Source organism: Meriones unguiculatus, chromosome 1, assembly GCF_030254825.1.
Source record: "Meriones unguiculatus strain TT.TT164.6M chromosome 1, Bangor_MerUng_6.1, whole genome shotgun sequence".
In the NCBI taxonomy this organism is placed as follows: Eukaryota; Metazoa; Chordata; class Mammalia; order Rodentia; family Muridae; genus Meriones; species Meriones unguiculatus.
Window position 1 is genome coordinate 25,064,779 of NC_083349.1, and position 17,358 is coordinate 25,082,136.

Here is a 17,358-nt window from a genome sequence, read left to right on the forward strand (position 1 = left end):
CCAGAGGAAGACTGCTTGCTGCTGGTCCGCCCTGCTGCTGCGTTTGCTGTTTGCTCCTGCCCTGACATCTCTTCGTGATGGGATGTGATGAAGATATGTAACCCAAATAAACCCTTTTCCCGTCTAAGTTGCTTTTGGTCGTGGTGTTTTATCACAATAAAAAATTAAACTAGGTCTGGAGAGATGGCTCAGAGGCTAAGAGCACCGGCTGCTCTTCCAAAGGGTCCTGAGTTCAATTCACAGCAAGCACGTGGGGGCTCACAACCATCTATAGTGAGATCTGGTGCCCTCTTCTGGCGTGCAGGTGTACATGCAGGCAGGATACTGTATAAATAATGAATAAATAAATCTTTAAAAAAAAATTAAACCAAAAGGGCAACTAAGAGGTGGCCTCATGTAGAGGCTCTACTGAGTTGCAAAGCCCCTAGACTTTGTTTTGTTGAGTCAGGATCTCAGGTAGCTCAGGCTGACCCACAACCCCCAATCCTCCTGTCTCTTCCTCCCCAGAGTGGTGATTACAGGCATACACAGCTTCTCTGTGTGTGTGTTCATATCTGAGTGTTTCCATGACAAACATCTCTTCACTGAGCCATCTCCCTAGCCCCCTGCATTTTTTTTTTTTGAATAGCGAAAGGATTTGATTTTGATTGTTATTTGTCAATTTTTATGGGTTTTTTGGGGGGTAGAGGGGGGAAAGAGGGGCAGTTAAGACAGGGCTTCACTCTGTATTTCAGGCTGGCCAGGAACTCCCTATATAGCCCAGGCTGGACCTCTGCCCCAGCCTTCCTAGTGCAGATCTCATTATAGAGGGTCCCAGCCACCATGTCATTGCTGGGAACTGAACTCAAGACCTGTGGAGGAGCAGCCAGTGCTCTGAACCACTGAGCCACCTCTGCAACCCTATTTCCTTTCTCGGTTTTCTTTCCTTTTTGTTTTGCAACGAATATGCTGTGTCAATTTGATGCCATCCTGGGCTACATTTTGAGTTAGCTTTGGCTATAAGGTAAGCAGCTCTCTCTCAAAAACAAAGAAAAAAGCACAATAGTTTCTTTGTATCTGTGGAATCTGTGGTGATGTGACTTTTGACATTGTCATTTTTCCCTGATCAATTCTGTATAGGGGTTGTGCATTATATTGCTATTATAAAAAAAAACTCATTTATTTACTTTGATGTTTTTTTATATTTACTATGTTTACAGTGTTCTGTGCTGCATGTACGCCTGCAGGCCAGAAGAGGGCACCAGATCTCACCATGTGGTTGCTGGGAGTTGAACTCAAGACCTCTGGAAGAACAGCCAGTGCTCTGAACCACTGAACCATCTCTGCAACCCTATTTCCTTCATTGGTTTTCTTTCCCTTTTGTTTTGCAACAAGGTCTCACTGGCTGTCCTGGAACCCACTATGCAGACCAGGCTAGCCTTGAATTTACAGAGATCTGCCTGCCTCTGACTCCTGAGTGCTGGGAGTCACAAACGCGATGTATAATAATCGTTTTCTGTGCAGAATATGGTTTATCTTAGCAACTGTTCCATGTGCATTTAAGAAAAACAGAGCGCCTGTACTCTGGCCTGTATGCGGCTGAAGAAAGACTGAGTCGAGCTCAAGGTCAGACAAAACTACAGAAAGGCCACACAGGGCTACAGAGTGAAACCCTGTTTTCAACCAACCAACCAACCAACTATATAGATGAAAGCATTTTTAAAAAATGAGAAAGTCTGCTGCTGTTGGGTGGGGCATAGCATAAATGCAAGCCGCGCCCACTGCGTTGCTAGGACCTAGTATATAGCCCTGCTGATTTTCTGTTTCTCTTACCAGTCATTGCAAAAGCACTATGAAATAGTTAGCTATTGTAGACTGGTATGCTTTTCCTCCCAGTTCAGTCACGGTTTTGCTTTTTAATAGTTTGAAGCTCTGTTTTTAAGTGAATAAATATTTAGGATTGTTATGACATTTTTAGTCTTTTTTTTTTTTTTTTTTGAGACAGGGTTTCTCTGTGTAGCCCTGGCTATCTTGGAACTTGCCCTGTAGACCAGGCTGTCCTTGAACTCACAGAGATCCCACTGCCTCTGCCTCTTGAGTGCTGGGACTAAAGGCATGAGCCGCCGCTGCCCAACACATTTTTACATATATATATATATATGTATATATATACACACACACACTTATTTTGGTCCATTATGGTGGCACAAGATTTTAATAGCAGCACTCAGGAGGTAGAGAGGCAGGCAGATCTCTGTGTTTGAGGCCAGGTTGGTCTACAGGGAGTTCTAGGACAGCCAGAGCTGTTTAGTGAGACTCTGTTTGAAAACATAAACAAATACACACACAGACACACACACTCACGTACTCATTTTTATTTTACCTGTATAGGTGTTGGCCTGCAGGAGCGCACATACTATGTGCGTGTGTCTGTATGTTCCACATACATGTGTGATGCCCTCCAGGGGCCAGAAAAAGGCACTGCGTCTCCCAGAGCTGTAGCTGTGGGTGCTGCAGTCCTAACTCCAGTCCTCTGCATGGGCAATGAGTGCTCTTGACCGCTGAGCCGCCTCTCAGCTTGCGACATGGCCTTCTTCAACACGTATCACCCTTTACTCAGAAACCTACTTGTTGGTTCTGTTTGCAAACAAAACAGAAAACAAACAAACAAACAAAAAACCGCTGTGGTTCCCATTTTGAGTTCAGGGTCTGGGTAAGGCAGGCTGAAGTCCATAGCTGATCAGAGCACTTTTGGCAGCGGCTGTGATGCAGCTTTGGCGCGCTGTCACCCGTGAGTTCTCACCCGTGGGCTCTTCAGCGACAGCCACCTGTGCTCCAGTGAGCAACGGCCCCACCCACGCTCCAGCAATTAACCTCAGTAAACTCACGGGTTCAAACTGGGCCCGGTAGGAATTGTTTCTTTGCTCAGTGGTTGACCCGTCTGGGCTGAGTGGGCATCTCCAAGCACCTCCCCAGGAAAAGCAATACAACACATCAACTACAGGAGAGGAGGGGGTCGAATTTGGCCTGGCGTGAGATGATGGTGATGGTCTGCGTGGGCCGTGGAGAAGATGGCAGAGAAAATGTGACTCTTCAGATGCTGAGGCAGTACCATCAAAAGGACTTCTGTCCACTGTGGGTTAAACTATGTCTTCTGGAGGAAGCGTTGAGGTCTTTATCCTGACGCCTGTGGATGTGATGTTACTGGGACTGGGGCCTTTGAAAGTGCCAATCAAGAGGTGGGCAGCGTGGTGCACACCTTTAATCCCTGCACTTGGGGAGGAAGAAGAAGGTGGATCTCTGTGAGTTCAAGGCTAGCCTGGTCTACAACATTAGTGCAGGCTACACAGAGAAACCCTGTCTCAAAAGTTAAAAAAAAGGACTTCCTCTCTTATCTAATGTATTTCAAAACTCCCAAGCTGCTCCCACATTTGTCTCCCACCCCACCAGGCTTTATTCCCGTACAGGCCCTGGAGGGGTCCCTTTAGACCTAAGTCAAGGCATCACACCCTGGACCCTCCAGTGGGTTCTCACGATACTCAGAGTAGAGGCCCATGATGTCTACTATGAGGTGACCCTGGGCCGACCTCTCACCCATATCACTCCTCACTAGCTCCTCTCTAGCCTCGCCCACCTCCTTCAACGAGCTAGAGCTCTACCCACACACCCGTGGGCTTCACATGCTCGGGGTTTGCTGGTCTTTCCTCAAGTGTTGCCTCCCCAAGGAGGCCTACCCTATCATCCTCACAGCTCACCCCACCCCGAGTCCAGCACTCCCACACTCCTGATACCCCCCTTTCCATCTTTCTTTACTTGTGTGGTATAAGCGCTCACACCGGTGTGAGCACATGGAGGCCGAAGCAGAACATCCGTTGTTCTCCTCTGTCATTCTGCACTTATTTTCTTGAGCCCTGGGTCCTTCACTGAACCCGGAGCAAGGTGGGCAGCCAGAGGCCATCATGTCTCTGTCCCCCACATTACAAGGATTGTAGGCTTGTGACCACACGCTGGTGTTTAATTGGGTGTTGAGGATTTGAACTCAGGTCCTCAGGCTCGCCCAGCATGCACATTCACTTGCTGAGTCATCTCCTAGTTCTCCAGCAGCATTTCTTTCTTTTGTTCTTCCTTCCTTCGTTCTTTTGAAGCAAGGTTTCTCTGTGTAAAAGTAGCTTTTATTCGCCTGATCTAATTGTCATCTCGGAGGCTTACTGCCTCTGTCTGTTAACCTGGGCCTGGAAGCCTCTAGCCTCGTATGATCTAACCTAGGCCTAGAATGTTTTCAGCCTCTGAGACTTACTACTTAATAAGCTCACCCTTTCTTGTGCTTTCTGAGCTCTGGACTGGCTGGTTCAACGCAGTTGTTCTGGCTCAAACTCCTCTCCACTCTCCGGCTTCTCCCACTTTCTCACTGAGTTGCTCTGCTTGGCTTCAGACTAACTCAAACAATCTGTTCTAATCTTCTGGCTCCTTCTCATTCTCTGGCTCATTCTGTCTTCACCTGCGTCTAACTTGTGTGTCTCTCTACAACCTGGCTCTGTAAAACTCTCTGGTTAGGAACTGCCTCTGAATTCCACAGACTGAACTGCCATGAACTCCTCTCTACTGCATCGCCTCTCAACTCACTGACTCAACTGAACTGCCAGAACAAACTCAGAGATTTTAGCCAGGCGAGGTGGCGCACACCTGTAACCCCAGCACTCAGGCAGGCAGAGGCAGGCAGATGGCTGTGAGTTCGTGGCCGGCCTGGTCTACAAAGTGAGTCCAGGACAGCCAAGGCTACACAGAGAAACCCTGTCTTGGGAATAGCTCCACAGGGTTAAATTTCTTTACCTGAACCTTGCTCTGTACCAGGATGGCCTTGAGTTCAGAGACTTGCTTGTCTCTGTCTCTTGGGTCCCTGTTTCTCAGCTTTCTGCATGTCCGTATTCCAGCCGGATCACACAGACGTAGGTCTTTGGATGTGATCTCTTGCCAGACAGCCATGTTCTGAATTAAAAATTACTCTACAGCCTTGGCGGTCTTGGATCTCACTCCATAGACCAGGCTGGCCTCAAACTCAAGAGCTCTGCCTGCCTGTCTCTGGAACGTTGGGATTAAAGGCATGTGCCACTACCTTCCAGGCAGTAGCATTTCTTACCTCCTAATGTTTAGGTAATTCACTCGAATTACTGATAGTAAGTTGCCCAGGCAGGCCTTGAACATTTGATTGTCCTGCTTCAGCATCTACGGGAGTTGGAATTACAGACTGCACTGTCATGACTGGCACTGTTTTTAAGATTACGTGTGTGAGTTTGCTCATACACATGGAAAGAGCACCCCCTAGCTGACAAACTTGAGTAGCAAGTAGTTAAATAGGCTGTAGAGGTCAGATTCCTTCTCGGTGGAATCTGTTCTTTCCTTCCACCTTATGAAGATCCTGGTGATTAGGGCCAGGTCCTTAGACTGCAGCACGTGCTTTAACCCTGAGCTACCTTGATGGCCCTTGTTTTGGTGTTGTTCGTTTGTTTTGATCTTCCTGCCTCAGCCTCCCAACTTCTGGGATTACAGGAGTTGGCCACTATGCTCTGCTCACCAAATTATTTCAAAAGTTGAGGAGATCTGAGCTGGAGGCCCTCACCATCTTGGGGCCAGGGAAGCTGAATCCATAGGAGCAGAGGAAATGATGTGAGAAGAGAGGCCAACGTGGACAAAGAATTTAAATAAAAAGATGGGCAGACGGAGCAAGACAGATATATACCTGGGGGGTGAGGGGGGATTGCCACAAAAGCTTAGATTTTCAAGAATAGGGGAAGCTGAGTCTATAGAAGGTCAGAGATAACCTTAAGGAGGAAGGGGTGGGGAGCAAACTCAGAACTAGTCACAAATTGTTGAACCAGTCAACAGGTGGTGGAGAAGATGGCTGCGACCAAGAACACAGGGACGTAAGGGCAGACTGATCCTAAGGCAGTGGGTCTCAGCCTCCCTAACGCTGCCCCTTTAACGCTGTCCCTCAGGATGTGGTGACCCCATCCATTAAATTATTTTTGTTGTTACTTCATAACTGTAATTTTGCTGTTATGAACTGTACTGCAAATATCTGATATACAGGATCATTCAGCTCCTGAAGGAGTTACGACTCCCAGGCCCAGTTTTGTTAGGGCCCAGTTTTGTTAGGACCCCGAATCCGCAGTGAGTCCGCTTTAAAAATGGGACCAGCTCCTTCCGGCTGATAAGCTTGGGTAATGAACGGTTTTATAGACGGGCAAAGGGGGAAAAAAAATTCCAAGGTACAAGTTATCCATTCTGTTTGCGACTACACTGACTGCCTGAGTCCCAACAGACTGAAACAGAGGACAGCTTGGAACTCAGGCACGAACATGAGCATGAACGTGACTGCGCTTTCGGGCGCTGAAAAGCCAACCTCTTTGGCGCACAACTCTCCACCGAAGCCCAGCGAGAACTGTGGCTCTGCTGTGTGTCAGTCGGAACACACCCTAGCGGGGCTCGTTTTGCAGACGCAGCACGCGTTCCCCCAGGCAGGATAGGGATGCCCTGCGCTTTCCCGGCTGGCAGCCCGCTGCCGTGGGACCCAGCCCAGGGCATCCCTACCTACCGACCCTAGCAACCACTCACCTGCTGTTCTCTCTCTATAGGCCAAAATTTTTCTTTCTTTTTTCTCATTGGTCCAAGTAACTCTACCGCAACCAATCAGCGGCAGCCACGGGACCCAATTCACTCCGACACAACCTGCGCCGGGGGGAGGTGACCTAGGAAGCCATGTATCTATTTTCTGCATCCTGGTTTTTTGTTTTTTGTTTTCTTCTTCCCAGGAAGCACTTTCCTTCTTAGTGTGGCGTGCCCGACCCTGGAGTGAGAGCGCTGGCGCGTTTTCTCTCTCGGATGCCTGACGTAAGGTCTAGCTCGTCCGCTCCCAGCCTCCTTCCCAATGGCACGGCTCGCGGAACGCCCCATCTTCCAGGCGCTCTGAGAGCCCGAGTGACGCAGGGATATAGGGTAGAGGTTCCAAAACGGTGGCTAACGAGTGGGGGACCCCAGCCCTCGCCCGCCGCCCGCTGGCTCGCCCTGCCTTAGTGCGCACGGGCCCCACAAGGGCCGGGGCCACCGCGGCGCGCAAAGCCGACTTGGTACGGTCCGCTCCGCCGCGCCCCGCGCCGCCGGAAGTGAGGTGTCTTATCCCCGGAGTTCCGGTTCGCAGGGGGTGGGGAGTGTTGTTAACCGGAGCGGCTGCCGCAGTCGCCGTGATAGAGCGGGCTCGCGGCGCTGGGCTCCTGGTGAGTGGCCCGAGGTCTGGTCCAGATTGCCAGTGGGATTGGGGGGGGGTCGGAGCCCAGGACCTTGTCCTTTGGGGTCACTGAGATCAACCCGCCCCTCTGCGCTCCGCCGCCAGTTTTCGGCCTGTCAGATGGCTGTAGACCTCAGGCGGGGACCCAGCCACCGTTCCGGGGGCAGGGCGCCGCTTGTAAGGTTCGCAGCTCCTAGCACTCACAGGTGCGCGGCCGCGAGGCGCCTCGGGTGGTCCCGGATCCCACCGCTGCACCCTGCTGGTCGGCCGTTTCTACGGTGCTCGTAGTGGACACTGCCGGGGGCTGGGAGGGGGGCGCCAGGGTTCCAGGCTGACGTACCCCGTTGGGCGCGCGTCTGCGCCGAACACCCTACCACAGCTGTCACTGGCGGTGCCACCTTCCCAGGCTGTGCCCTCCGCGCCTTGCCTTCCCCACGCCAGGCCCAGCGTTTCCCGCCTCTGAAGCCTAGCCTAGCTCCTGCAGAGGGTCAGCGGTGGCGGCCCCCCTCCTCCCGACGTAGCTGCTTTGCCTCGCTGACTCCCCAGAGGAGGCGGCGTGGTAAGAGCCCTAGATTTGAAACGAGACTGACCCAAGTTCCAGGCCTTGCATCAGTGTGAGCCTTTAACCCCTGAGTCCCATTTCTCGTTTGTGAAACGGGCATGATGTGCTGTTTCGGATCTAATGACTGTCAAGGTGAAGTGAGAGTTCACCCCGATTATTGATGCCCTGCCAGGGACTGCTAGGCTCGCAGGGTATGGACATCACAAACCTCACTTTTCTTGTGCAGGTCTCTGGGCCAGGGCGATGTTCCGCACCGCAGTGATGATGGCGGCCAGCCTGGCGCTGACCGGGGCAGTGGTGGCTCATGCCTACTACCTCAAACACCAGTTCTACCCCACTGTGGTGTATTTGACCAAGTCCAGCCCCAGCATGGCAGTGAGTTCAAGGCTCAGTGAGGGAGGACTGCCGGAGGGGGGGTGGTGGTGGAAGGAGGAGTCTACACGGGGCAGAGGCGGGGCTACATGTTGGAGAAGTAGGCGAGAAGCCACAGGCTGCCTACCTTGACAGTCTGGGGGACCTGTGGGAATGTTGAGCCCAGGCAGAGGAAAGCAGAAACGACCTAAAACCATGGCCTTTCCCCACTCCTAGGTCCTGTACATCCAGGCCTTTGTCCTTGTCTTCCTCTTGGGCAAGGTGATGGGCAAGGTGTTCTTTGGGCAGCTGAGGGCAGCAGAGATGGAGGTAATATGTTGGTGACCCCGAAGGACAGGGTCCAGAGACGGGCAGTCAATGACTGGATTCCCCATCATCTCCTGTTCAACCCACAGCACCTTCTGGAACGGTCCTGGTACGCCGTCACCGAGACCTGCTTGGCCTTCACCGTCTTTCGGGATGACTTCAGCCCTCGCTTTGTGGCGCTCTTTACTCTCCTCCTCTTCCTCAAATGTTTCCACTGGCTGGCGGAAGACCGGGTGGACTTTGTGAGTTGGGAGTGGAAGATGGGTGCGCTGGTGGATCGGGGCATGGGGCAAACCCCAGCCATGATGACGGTGTCTCTCTCTGCTCCACCTCAGATGGAGCGCAGCCCCAACATCTCCTGGCTCTTCCACTGCCGCATCGTCTGTAAGTGAGACTTGTGAGGAAATGCCACTGAGGAGTAGAATGTGCAGAAGTCAAAAAACTGTGAGCCAGTACCGCAGAGCCCTGGCTGCCCGCAGCTGCACAGGAAAGATAATTTAAGACGTTCATTTGCATGGTCTCTACTGTGTTCCACTCCATAGCTTCTTAACTGCCTGGGCACTCAGCCCTCTGCCTTCTCTCCTGGGTCTGGGTTGCCCCAACACCCTGCCTGGGCAGAAGTAATTCCCAGAGGGCTGATTCCACTTGGGTGTATACATCTGAGAAGATGGCAGGGTCTGTGGTCATGATGGACATTTTGATGGTGGGGCTATCCTAGAGCAGTGATTGTCAGGCCTGTGCTGACCTCACTTCCCTCCTTTTGGGGGTCCCCACAGCTCTTATGTTCCTCCTGGGTATCCTGGACTTCCTCTTCGTCAGCCACGCCTATCATAGCATCCTGACCCGTGGGGCTTCTGTGCAGCTGGTGTTTGGCTTTGAGGTAAAACTGGTTTGGGGGCACAAAGCTGAGGTGGTACTGCATGTGCTGTGAGCAATCCCACAAGCGCTTCCCAGGCACCCAGTGTGTCTCCGCCAAGGAGCCTCCATCATTTAGTCCTGGCCACCGTCATCCACTCCTAGGCGATTGCAGAAGGGCAGAAAGAAAGGCTGGTGTAGGAGATTCCCGACCTGGGCACCTTAGCAAGTTCTCCTGGAGGCTGATGCCACAGCTGGCTGTGGATGAGGAAGAGAAAGTTGCTGGGTAGATCACCCAGGAGACGTGCCCCAGCTCACGTTTGCTGAGTGCTTACCACGTGCTAGGCCTTGCTATGTTCATGAGTTATGTCTCACAGTCAACAAAACCGTGTTGCCATAGATGACAGTTAACGCATCCTTTCACGAACGAGCAACCAGAGACTGAGCCAGCTGCTTGAGTCAGAGGCTTCACCCCAGCTGTGTCGAGCCTGTGTTGGTGCCACTGTAGCTGCTGTGCTGATGTCTGGGCCTGGCTAGCGCGAGGGGAGCCAGTGCTTACCCTCATTTCCTTTCCCTACCTCCAGTACGCCATTTTGATGACCATGGTACTCACCATCTTCATCAAGTACGTGCTACACTCTGTGGACCTCCAGAGCGAGAACCCCTGGGACAATAAGGCTGTATACATGCTCTACACAGAGCTGTTCACAGGTGACGGGATCCTGAGGCTCTTGTGATCTGCACCAGCATCCCCCAGCATGCCTGCCAGCCCTGCAGCCTGCTGCAATCTACCTTTCCTCCCCAGGCTTTATCAAGGTCCTGTTGTACATGGCCTTCATGACCATCATGATCAAAGTGCACACCTTCCCACTCTTTGCCATTAGGCCCATGTACCTGGCCATGAGGTGAGTCCAGCCTTGTCCCTTCACTGTCCCAGACTGATCTCTCCCTCTGTCTTCCTGCATTCACGGCCTTGTCTCTTCAGGCAGTTCAAGAAAGCTGTGACAGACGCCATCATGTCTCGCCGAGCCATCCGCAATATGAACACACTGTAAGTAGGCTTATCCTGGTTACTCTCCCAAACTCTGTCCTAGATTCCTTTGCTCCCAGTTCTGGTCCTGACATGTGTTCTTCCATCTTAACCAGGTACCCGGATGCCACCCCGGAGGAGCTCCAGGCAATGGACAATGTCTGTATCATCTGCCGAGAAGAAATGGTGACTGGTGCTAAGAGACTGCCCTGCAACCACATCTTTCATACCAGGTGGGAGAGGGCCCCGGGGGACCTGTATCTTGAGTACAGGCTCCGGGGGACCTGCTCACCACTGCCTGCTCCTACTTCCAGCTGCCTGCGCTCCTGGTTCCAGCGACAGCAGACCTGCCCTACATGTCGTATGGATGTCCTGCGGGCATCGTTGCCAGCCCAGTCACCACCACCCCCTGAGCCTGCTGACCAAGGACCACCCCCTGCCCCTCATCCCCCACAGCTGCTGCCACAGCCCCCAAATTGTAAGTGATCTTTCGTTTGCCCTCAGAGAATGACCTTCCATTGCCTTCGGGTACTTGCCCTGGGCTGAGTACCAACAATGCTGGGGGGATCCAAAATGTCTGCCCTCTAGAAGCTCATTCTAGGCAGGAAGGGATAAGAAGATGAGAAATAGACAAATGATCGGTGGTGAGCAGGGCCCGCAGAAGTGGAAGACAGCTCCTGTTAGCCAAGATTCTGCCTGGGCGTGGAAACTGTCAGCACTTCTGTCTTCTCACTGCCATTTCTTCTCTGCAGTCCCCCAGGGCCTCTTGCCTCCTTTTCCTCCAGGCATGTTCCCACTGTGGCCCCCAATGGGCCCCTTTCCACCTGTCCCACCTCCCCCAAGCTCAGGAGAAGCTGCCGCCGCCCCTCCGTCCACCAGCGCAGGTGAGCTTTGCCAGGGCAGCTGGGTAGCAGGCAGCTCTGGAGACCCAGAGACTGACTTTGATTCTGTGCTTCTGCCAGCTGTTTCTCGGCCCAGTGGAGCAGCTGCCACCACAGCTGCTGGCACCAGTACCTCTGCCCCAGCATCTGGCTCTGTACCTGGCCCAGAGGCTGGTCCTGCCCCTGGCTTCCCCTTCCCTCCTCCCTGGATGGGTATGCCTCTGCCTCCACCTTTTGGTAAGTTGGTCCCTCTCTGGGATGTTGGGGTAAAGAGATCAGGCCCAGGTAGCTCAGACTGACCTCTGCCTCTTGGTAGCCTTTCCCCCGATGCCTGTGCCCCCCGCGGGCTTTGCCGGCCTGACCCCAGAGGAGCTGCGGGCACTGGAGGGCCATGAGCGGCAGCACCTGGAGGCCCGGCTGCAGAGTCTGCGTAACATACACACGCTCCTGGATGCTGCCATGCTGCAGATCAACCAGTACCTCACTGTGCTGGCGTCCTTGGGGTACGCATGCCAGATTCTAGTAGAGCTCCTCAAAGGTCCCTTGTAGCCTTTTACATTTGTCTTCCCCTGTACCCTCGGACCACCTGTACAGGTGTGTCCGGGGGCTCTTGGCCATACCTGGTGCTTTCATCCTTCATTCCAACAAATGCACCCACAGCTGTGTAGGATCAACTTACTTATTAGTGAGCTGACTCTAAAATCTACTACTCTAAGTTCAAATAAATTCCTGATGTTCGCCACCGTAGTTCATCACCTACACACTCCTGACACTGAGGGAGCAGATAACAGGAAGTTATTTGAAGCCAGCCTGTCCCCATGGTCAAGTGCTAATATGACTCGCATGCTTTAAGACCTTTCCATTGGAATAAAAAATCAAATTCCTAGTCACGGTGCAAGGGGCTGGGGGAGCTGTGGTTGGGGTGTGAGCATGCTGCGGCTACTCAGTAAACACCCTCTGAGGTGCCCAGCTCTCAGTGAGACGGAAGAGAAGCCAGTGCCAGCTCTCTGCAAGTAGCATGCAGCTGAATCACTTGACCCTTGAGTTGCCCCACCTGAGAATCCAATGCACAGAGGTTCACTTGTGCCTGCTGTTCACAAGGGTTCAAGAATAGCTTGCCTCCAGGCTCATGGTGATGGGGAGCCAGGGGGTGGGGGGCGTGGGGGGTGGAGTAGGAGAATCTGTCTGACCCAAGATGCCAAGGTCAAACCTCTTGTCTTTTCTCTTGCCAGGCCGCCGAGGCCAGCTACTTCAGTGAACCCCACTGAAGAGACTGCTTCTACAGTGGCACCTGCTGCCCCTTCTACCAGCGCCCCCAGCTCCGAGGTCCCTACCCCAACCCCAGGAGCCTCCCCACCAGTCCCTGAAGCTGAAAAGCCTCCTGGTAGGTGTGAGTGACCCTTCGGGTGGGGATGAAGGGTTCTCTGGTTTCACTCTTGACTTCTCTCCCCAGCTCCTGAGTCAGTCGGAGCCGCAGAGGAGCTTCCTGAGGACGGAGAGCCTGATGCTGCAGAACTCCGACGGCGTCGCCTGCAAAAGCTGGAGTCCCCTGTTGCCCACTGACACTGCCCAAACCTGGCCCTGCTCTCAAGTGGCCCTCACTGGAACACGTCCTGCCACCAAGTGCCAGCTCCCTCTCTGCCTGCACCAGGGAGTAAAAACCCCAGCTGAGAGAGAAGTGGCAAGATCTTTGAGGCTGAGGAGTGGCCGGGTTCCCAGCTGATCCGTCCTCAGCACCCCTGGCGGCCATGGGGATATTGGTCAGCTCTAACCTTCCTCCTCCACTTCTGCCATGTTCATGTTCTACTGGGGCCTTGAAAGAAGCTGAACCTCTGAGAAGCCCTCTCATGCTTTCTGGGAGAAGGTGAAGCCCCTTCGAGCCCGGCTTGTGAGTATGGGACCATGCTGCAGTGCCGAACAGTATTAGCTTCTGTTCCCTAGTGTGGAAACCCAGAGGGCCTGAAGACAGACCAGGACCTTGCCCCACTCTCCTGCCAAGACTGGTACCAGTCTCCTTCCTCTACCCGGTCTTCCCAGAAACCCCTTTGTGATGGTGGCTGTGCCCCCTAAGCCCTGTGGCATTTCCATGTCTTACTGGCAACCACACAACTCAGGGAAAGGAATGCCTGGGGGTGGGGGACAGGCGGGCAGCACCGAGGGACCCTGCCCTGCCCCTCCCAGGCTCTTTCCCCATCTCACCCAGCAGCCACTGCCTGGTGGGCCTGGCTGAGGGTGTGCTGCTCCTTAACCACTGCTTCCCAGAACTCAAGGCAGGCCACCTCCAACCTGTGGGACCCGTGTTCAGGATTGGGACTGTTTCTGCACCTAGTGGCTTTTGGCTTAAATTTTGTCTTTTGAATTTGAATGCTTGACCCCAGGAAGGAAGAGCCGGTGTGGGGCTAGGTGCCCAGACTTTCCAGTTTAGAACAGGCTCTGGGCCAGGCAGAGACCATGGAGCCAAGGCCTAGCTGCTTCTTTCTCCCTTCGGTTTTGTGTTACAGGAGTTTGTGGAGACAGTTTCAGATGATTATTTAATTTGTAAATATTGTACAAATTTTAATAGCTTAAATTGTATATACAGCCAAATAAAAACTTGCATTAATGACTGGTGGGACCTGGAACCCAGGACCAGGGTTGGGCTCCTTTTCCTTGCCCGGCCTGTAGGTTTAGGAATGGGGTTCTCCTAGAATGAGGATTATTCAACTAGAGGTTATTGAACTAGACTTAGCACTGGGAGGTTGGTACCTCTTCCTTAGGTCTGAGGACAACCAGGGTAGCCAGGTTCTTAAACACTGCTTAGCCAGTTTAATGTGGGCTGATGGCAGGATGGGTGGCAAGAGTGAAAAGTTTTTTTTTTTTCTTCTTCAAACTCCTGTAGTTGATTCCAGGTCAGCAGGCCGATTCCCTAACCCTACCTAGCACAGCACTCAGAACCGAAGATATTCTTACCTGCCTTGTTTATTCCAGTCCATGTCATTGCCCCTGTCATCTGTGTTACATGATTTCCTTATCCACCAGGCCCAGTCTAGCTTATAGCAAAGCTTCAGAAGGTCAAGGATGGATGTTCCCGATGGGTCTGTCCTCATGAAGGTCCCAGAACAGAGTTGGTGATTGCTTCCAGAATGGCTGACCCAAAGAAACGCCCAACAGTGTATACAGGGACAGCAGCTAATGTTGTCTCCCTTGCTAGTGTGCCTTTTGCTTTTGGATGCCGACGTTGGGCAGCTCTCCCCAAGTAGACCCTTAACACATAGAGGCCCTTTTCCCCTTTCTGAAAGCAAAGCTTTATCTCAAAGCCCTAGGTACTACATCCCATTCCAGAGACTCCAAATCCACTTCCTCTCTGGATGCCAGTCTGTGGAGAGCACTGCCTCATGGGCTGATCATCATTCAGAAGCCTTTCTCAAGAAGCCAGGCTTTAAGCTGCTCATCAAAGTAGCCTTTGATTCGAAGAGTACCAGTCACCTCATTAACCTGGGTGAGAGGTGTCTTTCCCAGCAGTGGGCTCAAAAATTCTTCCACATCCTTCTGTAGAGCCTGAGGAAAGATAAGCTCCAATCAACAGTTTCTAATTACAGGGTCCCACCCCTTCAGCACTGGAAGGACCAGTACAGACCCAGGCCACTTACCCAGATATCCCCTTCCACCTTCCGAATCACGGTCATCTGTCGGTTGCCGTGTGTGATGTCCTTGTAGACAGGGATGCTGTGCATCCGGGAACGCCGAACAAAGTAGGGCAAGCTGGGAGGGGGATCTATAAAGGTGTGCAGTGTAAGAAACAGGCGTAACCTAAGTCTCATCCCACCAAAACCAAGGCTTTTTCCCCTCACAAAAACTGGAAGGGTTGTTTTTGTTGCTACTTTGAGGCAGACAAGGTCTCAAACTCTATGTAGCTAAGACCTTGACTTTGTAATCCTGTTTCCACCTTCCAAGTGCTAGGATTATAGGCTTACTGCACCTGCATTAGTCATTAAATCATACTGAACAAGACTGCCTCCAGACTTCATGTCAGGACCTCTCTCTCCTTCAGTTTATAGAGTCTAGACTGAATTTTCACCTTGGTATTGTAGAGCCCCAAATAGACCTGTTACCATTTAAGTGCTCAAGAAGAAATGAAGAAGCCAGGTGTGGTGGCACACGCCTGTAATCCCAGCAACAGGCGGATCTCTTGTGAGTTGTAGGCCGGCCTGGTCTACAAAGCAAGTCCAGGACAGCCAAGGCTACACAGATACATACAGAGAAACCCTAATACAACAAAAAACAACAAAAAAATGCAGAGCTGGACACGTCTGTCCACGCCTAGAAGAAGGCTAGTATAAGATTGGTTTGGACAACATGAGACACTGTCTCAAAAAGAAAAGCCAGAAGCTGGGTGTAGTAGTAGGATCTTTAATCCCAGTGCTCTAGGAGGCAGAGGTAGGTAGGTAGTTGTGAGTTCGAGGCCAACCTGGTCTACAAAGTGAGTTCCAGAACAGCCAAGGCTACAAAGAGAAACCCTGTCTCCAAACAAATGTTAGGCATGGAGGCACATTCCTTTAATCCCAGCAGAGAAAGGCAGGTGGATTTCTGAGTCTGGAGCCAGTCTGCTCTACCAAGTAAATCCAGGCTAGCCAGGGTTACAAAACTAGACCATTCCTCAAAAACATAACAATTTATCAGTGTATCTCCCTGGACCTTTGGAGGCTGACAATGGCCGGTCATCTCGAGGGTGTGATTTCTTTGAAACAAATTTTGTCTGTAGCTCCAGCTGACCTAAACTTTGTACTGGCAATGAGATTTCACAAATGTGACCACACACTGCACTATGTACTAAGGTTTTACACGCTGAGGAGATTATACCCACTTTGATGAATTTGAGGTTAGGATAAGCTAAATGACTAATTAATGAAGTCACACCAACAGTGAAGGACAGAATGCAAACCATGACTGCCTGTTTGCTAACCTGCAATCTCTATTATACACAGTCAGTTGGCCTGAGAGGAGAGAAATCCAAACACATGGGTCTTTTTTTCTTTATGCTTTTTCACAAGGGAAGACTTCACCCCATTCAAATAGGGTTCTGTTCTTAGGCCCTTCCCTCAGGAGGAGACAATACTAAGCATCTCAACAGCACTCCTAAGCCCACTGGAAAGTCCAAAGCCTCAGCTGGGGCAAAGGACCTTCCTCCTCTGCAGCCCTCAAACTATCCCCATCACTCAACTCACCTCTAGGAGGCTGCCAGCCACTGGGAGTGGGATAATGCTTATGCTTTGGTGGCTCTGGGATTTTGGTAGGGGGAAACAGGCGCTCCACAAACTGAAATTCGTCCACAGACTCCACAAAGCCGGGCTTATCAGGAGACCCCTGGGTCTGGCTCTAACGAAAACAAACCATCTTTCCATTAGTTTACCCAACACTAAAGAACTTTAGGTGAGAACCAGACAGAACAGCGTTAAGTAAAAGAGCTGAACTGGGAAAGCACCAGACTTCGGGGTTTCCAGCGTGCAGGATACCAGGGGGGACTGAAAAAACAGCTTAAACGGTCTGAATCCCAAGATGTCTCCAGAACTCAAATGACAAACGTGCATATTCCTGAAAAGTCAATTCATCTTAAGACTGAGCAATAGAGTATTCTTCAGTATGTCTCTCTGCACACGGTGTGGAAACTCTTTAGCTCCGTATGAGGTGCTTGAGCCGACCAGGCACCGAGCCGGGAAGTGCAGCTGCTATAGGTCCTAACCAACTCGAGCTATGCGGCAGCCACAGGCCGAAACCCAGACGTCCCAGCCACCTGCCCTCTCCACCCTACATCTACCCTCGAGACAAATGTCAACCGGAATCTACAAGAAAACTAAGGCCTCGTGAGGGAATACAAAGTCCAGGGTTGTCATAAGTAACCGTGAGGCTCACACACAGCCTGTTGCCCTCAGCTCTGAGCTCTCACCAGTTGCCGTCTCCTGCAGCTCCACGGGACGCAGCTCCTCCAATCCCGCAGAGCAGCTCGAAACAGAGCCGCCGCCATCTTGGCTTGCCCAACCGAGAGTCATCTGCGCGCGCAACCGGCCCCGCCCCGCCCCCTCCTGCGCGCTACCCAAGAGGAACGAACGCCTGC

General features: G+C 52.1%; 2 protein-coding genes across 5 annotated transcripts; one reads left to right on the forward strand and one right to left on the reverse strand.

Annotated features, from left to right (window-relative positions):
- The first annotated feature begins 6,728 nt into the window (after positions 1-6,728).
- Positions 6,729-13,872, forward strand: Syvn1 (synoviolin 1). 4 transcript variants are annotated; one of them, XM_060384902.1, is made up of 16 exons: positions 6,729-6,867; positions 8,050-8,198; positions 8,412-8,504; positions 8,591-8,743; positions 8,837-8,885; positions 9,278-9,381; positions 9,941-10,067; positions 10,162-10,261; positions 10,342-10,407; positions 10,503-10,619; positions 10,701-10,864; positions 11,139-11,270; positions 11,349-11,504; positions 11,584-11,770; positions 12,500-12,651; positions 12,721-13,872. In XM_060384902.1, exons 2-16 carry the CDS (start codon positions 8,067-8,069, stop codon positions 12,828-12,830), a joined length of 1,842 nt encoding a protein of 613 aa, XP_060240885.1. In that variant the 5' UTR covers positions 6,729-6,867; positions 8,050-8,066; the 3' UTR covers positions 12,831-13,872. The 4 variants fall into 4 exon arrangements, with proteins under 4 accessions (XP_060240885.1, XP_021494069.1, XP_021494070.1 ...); XM_021638394.2 differs by lacking the exon at positions 6,729-6,867 and adding an exon at positions 7,051-7,250; XM_021638395.2 differs by lacking the exon at positions 6,729-6,867 and adding an exon at positions 7,690-7,820.
- Positions 13,780-17,343, reverse strand: Mrpl49 (mitochondrial ribosomal protein L49). Its single transcript, XM_021638396.2, has 4 exons — positions 17,191-17,343; positions 16,472-16,622; positions 14,897-15,021; positions 13,780-14,804 (listed from the first exon to the last, which is right to left on the reverse strand). Exons 1-4 carry the CDS (start codon positions 17,266-17,268, stop codon positions 14,658-14,660), a joined length of 501 nt encoding a protein of 166 aa, XP_021494071.1. The 5' UTR covers positions 17,269-17,343; the 3' UTR covers positions 13,780-14,657.
- Positions 17,344-17,358: the final 15 nt, after the last annotated feature.

Bases quoted from the DNA above. Each gene is read 5' to 3' on its own strand.
- Mrpl49 (XM_021638396.2), bottom strand. From the start codon at position 17,268: ATGGCGGCGGCTCTGTTTCGAGCTGCTCTGCGGGATTGGAGGAGCTGC. The intron at 16,623-17,190 runs GTGAGAGCTCAG...TGTTTTCGTTAG, and splicing joins GCTGCAGGAGACGGCAACTG to AGCCAGACCCAGGGGTCTCC. The intron at 15,022-16,471 runs GTGAGTTGAGTG...ACACCTTTATAG, and splicing joins TGGCTGGCAGCCTCCTAGAG to ATCCCCCTCCCAGCTTGCCC.
- Syvn1 (XM_060384902.1), top strand. From the start codon at position 8,067: ATGTTCCGCACCGCAGTGATGATGGCGGCCAGCCTGGCGCTGACCGGG. The intron at 10,408-10,502 runs GTAAGTAGGCTT...CATCTTAACCAG, and splicing joins ATCCGCAATATGAACACACT to GTACCCGGATGCCACCCCGG. The intron at 11,771-12,499 runs GTACGCATGCCA...TTCTCTTGCCAG, and splicing joins ACTGTGCTGGCGTCCTTGGG to GCCGCCGAGGCCAGCTACTT.